Genomic DNA, 7120 nt, shown 5'->3' with positions numbered 1-7120 from the left:
ATTTACCTTTTTTCTGCAGTTTAGAGAGTGCCTTTTCTGCTAGAGCAACTATTTCCTGGTTGGGGAAATAAGCAAGTGTCAGATGCCAGTTTTTGTTTTGTTTTTTAAACTTCTTTTAATTAAGGTAGCTCCTTTTTTATGCCAGTCCTCCTATGACTCTTTCAGATGTATGCTGTTTCCCTTTAAAGCTTGACAATTAAAACTAATGAATGCAAGATTGAGTCAAAGGCCACATTTGTACCCTGCATTTAAAGCACAACAGTGCCACTTTAAATAGTCATGGCTTCCCCCAAAGAATCCTGGCAAATGCAGTTAGTTAAGGGTGCTGCAAGTTGTTAGGAGTCCCCTTTTCCTCTCTCAGAGTGGTTCAGCAGTCAGTCCCTCTGAAAGAGCAATAGGAATATCCTAACAACTCTCAGCACCCTTAACCAGCTACAGTTGCCAGGATTCTTTGGGAGAAGCCATGGATGTTTAAAGTGGCATTGTAATGCTTTTAATACAGGGTGTTTTTAAATACATTTTGTTTATTAAACAAGATGCCAGGGGTGTCCTACCCATAGAGGCTAGTGGTGCAGGGTGCCAAGTTCTGGAGGGCACCAGGGAAGAGGTGGAAGCTGGACACGCGCCTCCTGGCATCAGCTCGCTGCCCTCACTCGACTCCGCCATGCTGTGCCAAAGCAGCGTTGCACCCGGAGCCTCCATCTGCTGTGGCCACCATGGCACAAAGCGGCCAGCTGAGCCGGGAGGTGCCGCGTCCAGCCTCTGCCTCTTCCCCACTGCTGGAGCCGTCCTCCAGCCCCGCTGGCAGCGCTGTCCTCCCTAAAAAACTTGGGGGGGGGCGCCGGAGGGAGCTTTGCACCACGGTGCCAGATATGCTTAAGACAGCCCTGCAAGATGCCCTCAGTGGTACCCTGTTTGTTTGTTCCTGACACACTCTAATTCCTTCACTTGTTTTCTCCTTCTGGACCCAATCCATGCAGCCATTCAGTGATGTAGCATAAGGCAAGATGCTGCTGTGTCTCCTTTCTCTTCTCTTGCTGCTTGACATGCTTAGAGAGGGCAAGTGAAGAACTCCCTGGGCTTACTACTGTTTTGTTACATTTCTACACAGCTCTTTGACCATTTAGGGATGCGGCCATGGTTCAGTGGTGTTTGTTGATTTAATGTTTTTATCTCCCAACTTTCTCCCAAGTTGGGATTTAAGGTAGCTTCCAACCTTTAAATCACCATTATAAAATGCAAAGTTAATAAAAACAAACTACTTAAAAATCATAGGTAAAATACATCAAAACATGTGTAGAAGCAGCAATTAAATTAGGTTTGCCCAGACAGCAGCCCACCAATCAGCATTGTCTGCGCCTGTGTTTCTAAAGGTCTGTCTGAATAGAAATTCATTAACTTGCCAGTGGAGGGATAAAAAAAGGGAGCCACTCTAACCTCTTGGAAGGGAATTCCACAATGTGTAAATCTCATGTCACCACTAGCCATGCTCCTGATGAGACCAAGAGAAGGTGCTCACCTGAGGATCTTAGCACCTAGGCAAGTTCATAAGGGGAGTTAATATCTGTCAGGTATTGGGCCAAAGCCATATAAGTAGACCACCTTGCTTTGAATGCAAAGGGCCCCAGGTTCAATCCCGGCATTTCCAGGTGGGGCTGGGAAAGACCCCCCCCCCGGCCTGAAACCTGAAGAGCCACTGCCAAATCTGTGGACAATACAGAGCTTAGATGGATACCAATGGTATTAACTGTAGCTTCCTGTGTTTCCTAAGTCCCCCAGGGCAGTTTTCAAAAATAAGCAAAATGCACCATTCAGTAGGCTTTGCAGCTAAATAGGTAGGCCCTCCTGAAGGGATGTGAGCCTTAGGTGCACAACAAGACCAAGCCCTAGAGCCAGTCCTATAAGATACTGACTTTAAACAGCTGAGGAACAAAAGCAACTTCCAATCTTTTTAGTTTATTATTTTTAGCCCAGTGGCTTTGTTGTAGGCCAGATGCTATTATTTGTATTATCCCTTCTAGGTAGCTATAGAAAAGACAGGGCTTCTTACTGAAGCGTCAAGGTTGTCCACTGTAATCTCTAGTATCCTTGCTTACCAGACTAGATGTAAACCGGTTCTTCATTTCAGTCAGCATCTCAGTAATGTGCTGGGAAACCATCTCCAAAACTATTTCCTCTGCATTTCAAAGAAAGGGAAGAATCAACCCTTGTTATGCAGTGAGCATTACTAATTAATTTCCCTGCCTGTTTGACCTTCCTCAACAATGGTGGCATCCTATGATATCAGATGTGTAGTGGGTAAAGGGCCATAGCTAGGTGACAGAGAATCTGCTTTGCCTGCAGAACACCCCAAGTTCAATCCTTACTGGCATCTCCTGGTAAGGGCTGGGAGAGACTGCTGTCTGAAGTCATGGAGTGCTTCTGACAGTCAGTGTGGACAATACAGTATATAGACCCCAGTAGCCTGACTGGAAGCTGCAACAATTGCGCTAGTGGAAGCTTGTTATGCAGCAATGTTATGCAGCAAATTGTGTAAGCAGGTTGCTGTAGCCTTGTGCAATCTATGCCCAACAATGTTCACTGGCACAAAACATTTTGCCTGTGGAACACATATACCACTAACTGGGTTGTATCCAATGCTAGTCCTGCTCAGAGTAGGCCCATTGAAAGTAATAAACATGAATGACTTGGGTCCATTGATTTCAGAGGGTCTACTCACTAAGTAAAACTTAGTTGAATACAACCCAGAGACTTTTAACTGGTTGCTATATTTGATACAACCCTTAGTGTTTTAGATTTTTAGTGCACTCCATCCCTCAAGGTTTGGAGTAAAAAATCATCCTCATTTGGTTTGCTTGTGAGGGAGGTTGGTAATTCATTAACCATTTTCACTTGCTCAAGGCTACCTTGAAAGTCCTTGTTTAAACATGGATTGGAACCCAAGGCCCAGATCCTTCTCCCCACCCCCTATTGGTTTGCAGAGCACACAGGCTAGGATTCCAAAGAAGACAGACTTGCCATATTTAAACATCTCATTAATCAAGATGCAAATGTTTTCCACAACTTCAGGATCCTCACGGTGGAGCTCATAGCAGTCTTTGAGCAGGACAATCCCGTTGCCCTTCTCATCGGTTACTATGAACCGGAAACCACACAACTCTGGAAAAAGGGAGACAGAAGGTTAATCAGAAGGTTCCTGACCACCACCAGTCTTCCTCTGCAAACAATCTGTTGCCCACCTGCAATGTGCTGAAAGCTGAACCACTCTGACTTGTGAGTGCTCAGGCACAACCTTGCCATGCTCTGCATCTATTAGCACTGGCTTGTGTTCCTCTGGGTGCCTTAATAAATAGTTACTGGTAGCATTTGATGGCTTGGCAATGATTGTGTGGGACCACTGATTATTTTCATTAATTGGTTGTTTTAAAATCATACCCCTCCGTAGCAATAAATAAATATCTAGGTATATATTAAAAATACAGCATAAACACAGCCAGCAATCTGATGTGTAAAATATAATTTAATCTAGACCAACCTTAAAGTTTGGATGCCTGCAAAAGTTCAGGATTGTTTATCTTCATGTAATCAATAAAACAGTAACCAGTCATCTGTAAATGAGCCTTTGCACCTCTGTCTTTTTACATAGTTGTATGTTCTTTGTCCAGGACGCGGGTGGCGCTGTGGGTAAAACCTCAGTGCCTAGGACTTGCCGATCGCATGGTCGGCGGTTCGAATCCCTGCGGCGGGGTGAGCTCCCGGCTTTCAGTCCCAGCTCCTGCCCACCTAGCAGTTCGAAAGCACCCTTAAGTGCAAGTAGATAAATAGGGACCGCTTTATAGTGGGAAGGTAAACGGCGTTTCTGTGTGCTGCGCTGGTGCTGGCTCGCCAGAGCAGCGATGTCACGCTGGCCACGTGACCCAGAAGTGTCTTCGAACGGCGCCGGCTCACGGCCTCTAGAGCGAGATGAACACGCAACCCCAGAGAACCTTTTTATGTTCTTTGTCAACATCTCAGGGCAGAATGCCAAACCCCTTTAAGCCATCTCCAAATCTTTCCAAAGCATCTACTGGCAATAAGAACTAGTCTATCAACCCTATCCACATCTCCCTCAGAAAGTCCTGTATGTTTCAATTGCATTACTTTGAATCATTGCACTGGTGCAGCGACTTGCACAGCAGCTCGTAGGATTCCACAGTTAATGTGCCAAGTGGTGCTGGCCACAAATGTTGCCCAACCCATTATATAGGCTATTACCAGATGTCCTCAAGAGGCTTGCCAATGCCAGACAGGCGTTCTTTGCCAGCACTGGCCTTTCAGGATGTTTCCGGAGAGCCTCCAGGATAAGCAAGGAATAGGGTTCGTAATTAACTTCATCTATACAACCTGGCGAGGAAAGGGGGGAGGAATCCGGTTAAGCAAATGCCATTTTGATGACTCCCCACCCCTAACTTTGCTCCAAAGATGGGTGAAGAACTGTTAGGGTGTGTTGTTCCTGGTCTACATGAAATAATCAGAGAATGGGAATGTACAATATGGCTTTTCTCTTTCAATTTTAAAGCTTCTAGCTGCAGGAGACAATTCTTTCTCCACTGATCATCTGCTGATGAATATTTAAGCAATCATTGTGGAATTACTCCACATTGGAGACTCTTCTGGAGTGTGCTTTAGAACGCACAGCTCGGTTTTGCATGGGTGTGTGTGTGTGTCTAGGGAGGCCTTTTTTGGGTCTAGCTAATTAGCACTGCCTAGGAGATGGGCACTGGGGGAAGATCAATCATGCGGAGCAAGTTGCCCACCATTGCCAGTCTTGGTTGAGAAGCGTGCTTGTAAGCTGTACTTTGAAATAATACCCACCGTCCCCAGATGGGGGAAGTTAAGCTCCTCTGTCCCACTACTATGGATGAAGCAGATCTTGAAAGCTCACCATGGAGAGAAAGAGCCCAGAAAGCGCAGCATGCCGCCTCAGCCACTTCCACATCCTCAAGGTACATGTGAAGGATTATAGAGACAACCTCAATAGCATACTTCAGGGGGCTTTCAGCCACATTGGTTGCTGCAACAGAAGAAGGCAATACCGTATGAGGTAGCAAATAGATGACTGGCTTTTACAGCCTGCTCCTTCCCTAAAGCTCTTGGGTGGGCAACGGTAAAATGAAACGAATACGTAAGCTTGGGGCTGCTAAAGATCTGTGTGCACTGAGGGAAGGCAGAACCAAGGGAACCCAGACCAAGGGAGCACACATGCCATCAGCTCTCAGCTGGCGTGAATGGATACCATCGGTCTTCATTATCTATAATGTTTAGTGTTTAAACTTACTACTGAACCAGGTTCAATGTTCTTGTATTAATTTACAAAGACCTGAACAAATTAGGTCTACAGTACCTCAGGGGTCACCTGAACCCTTCTATCTCAGCTTGATCACTGAAATGATCTGCAGGGGCATCAGTGATTGCCAAATGAGCCTCAACAACTAGGGGGACAACAAGAAACCAAGCCTATAGTGTCATTGGGCCAGTCCTGTAGAATATTCTCTGACAATAAAGATTCAGCAGGCGCCTTCTGTTTCAATTCTTAAATACCTGCTGAAAATGTCTGTAGTACACCAGGCCTAGGCAGGCAATTAAGAATATATCCTTCTACAATGGTTAACTGATGTCTGTTTTTAACTTTTTATGGTTCTTATTGTATAGTTTTATAATTTTATTGCTGTAATGCGCTTTGTTTTTTTATGACACGATGGTATACAAATATTTGTATAAATAAAAATATATAAACCCAATAAATAAATAATAAGCAAAATATGTTTAAACACTTGCACCCTATCTTTCTATATTGACTTGAAAACCCAATGCAATTTAGGCAATGGATTAGAATGAGCAGATGAAAAACAGAGCAGGTTTTTTTTATTACAAGGGGGGGGGGGAGCCTTGAAAATGAAAGAGTCAGGTGTAACAAAGGCCCAAGAAAAGCCCTTTAAGCAGATCTGCTCCCTTGCTTCTGCTTTTACTCAGGGCACACAAGTTATGACCACCAACATTTTCTGCCAGAGAGATCTGAGCAAGTCAACAAATTTAGGAAGCATTTTTCCCAACTGGAGAAGCCAACACGTGTTGCACATACACATACCTACCATGTACTACCAGACTCCAAATAACCCCACAGCAAGCAAGGCAGATCTCTTTGTTTTGGGCAAAGTTACCCAGAATGGTCAGGATGTCTGTGAAGACACCAACTTTCCTCAGGGTCTGAGCCGCAACCTCTGAGAAGCAAAGGGAAAAGCATTTTAATGGACAGTGGCTGTAACTGCACGAAGGCACTTGGATAACTAGTTCTTTTTTTGCACTCAGCGAATTGATAACTGCATGAAATGTAAGAGTTTTAAAAACATAACGAAAGATAGGGATCCCAATGTTATTTGACAATAACATAAGGCTTTCCGCCTTTTCCTGTTCTATCTACTGGTACTTCAGCAGTTCCTAAACCTTTCTTTATCCCCATAGAACACCTGAAAATTGTGCAGGGGCTTTGTGGATTACTTAATGAATTTCTGTCTATAGTGGCCACTATAATGCTGCTGTACATGCTAGATGCTGTATGGTGTTTATTACTTCCTTTAATTTATTATCTATTGCCTTTAATTGTGCACCATAAAATTCAAATTGCAATACAATAAAACACAGTGCTAAGAAATAAAAACGGCAATTAAAATGCAATTAAAAATCAACACAAATACTGAATGTGATGGATGTGCCCTCTTCTGCCTTCAACCACAAATCCACAAGCATATGGAGGACTATCTGAATGAACAGTAGATCGTTGGCCACAGCTTCGGAGAGCCTGACCTAGTTATATTTTTTAATTGCTAACACCCAATAACTTTACACACACACCTTTTTTTCTGAGACTGGAATTTGAATAGAGGAAGGTTCAAGGCCAAGTAATATCTCTATTCATTGACTCAGTTCCATGGAAGCGAAAATGCCAGTTAATTTATATTTTTTTAAAAAAATTAAATTTCTATACCGCCGTTCATCTGAGGATCATAGGGCAGTTTACAATATAAAACACAAAAATACATAATATATTAACAAACAAAACCAATAACTTTCCCTGGTTTAG

At 43.7% G+C, this 7120-nt stretch overlaps 1 protein-coding gene across 6 annotated transcripts in view; it reads right to left on the bottom strand.

The window, feature by feature from the left end:
- The window catches only part of STKLD1 (serine/threonine kinase like domain containing 1), a 34871-nt gene that overhangs the window by 262 nt on the left and 27489 nt on the right, over positions 1-7120 (bottom strand). For all 6 annotated transcript variants that reach the window (XM_082207825.1, XM_082207826.1, XM_082207823.1 and 3 more), the window contains 6 exons: positions 6132-6260; positions 4925-5053; positions 4255-4383; positions 3019-3159; positions 2097-2176; positions 7-55 (listed from right to left, as the gene is read on the bottom strand). In XM_082207825.1, the coding sequence (XP_082063951.1) occupies positions 7-55; positions 2097-2176; positions 3019-3159; positions 4255-4383; positions 4925-5053; positions 6132-6260 (657 nt within the window). The remainder of the gene's footprint in view (positions 1-6; positions 56-2096; positions 2177-3018; positions 3160-4254; positions 4384-4924; positions 5054-6131; positions 6261-7120) is intronic.

Source organism: Podarcis vaucheri, assembly GCF_965113315.1.
Source record: "Podarcis vaucheri genome assembly, chromosome: Z".
NCBI lineage: Eukaryota > Metazoa > Chordata > Lepidosauria > Squamata > Lacertidae > Podarcis > Podarcis vaucheri.
The sequence above is the reverse complement of the archived record's forward strand: the minus strand, read 5'-3'. Positions and strand labels throughout refer to the sequence as shown.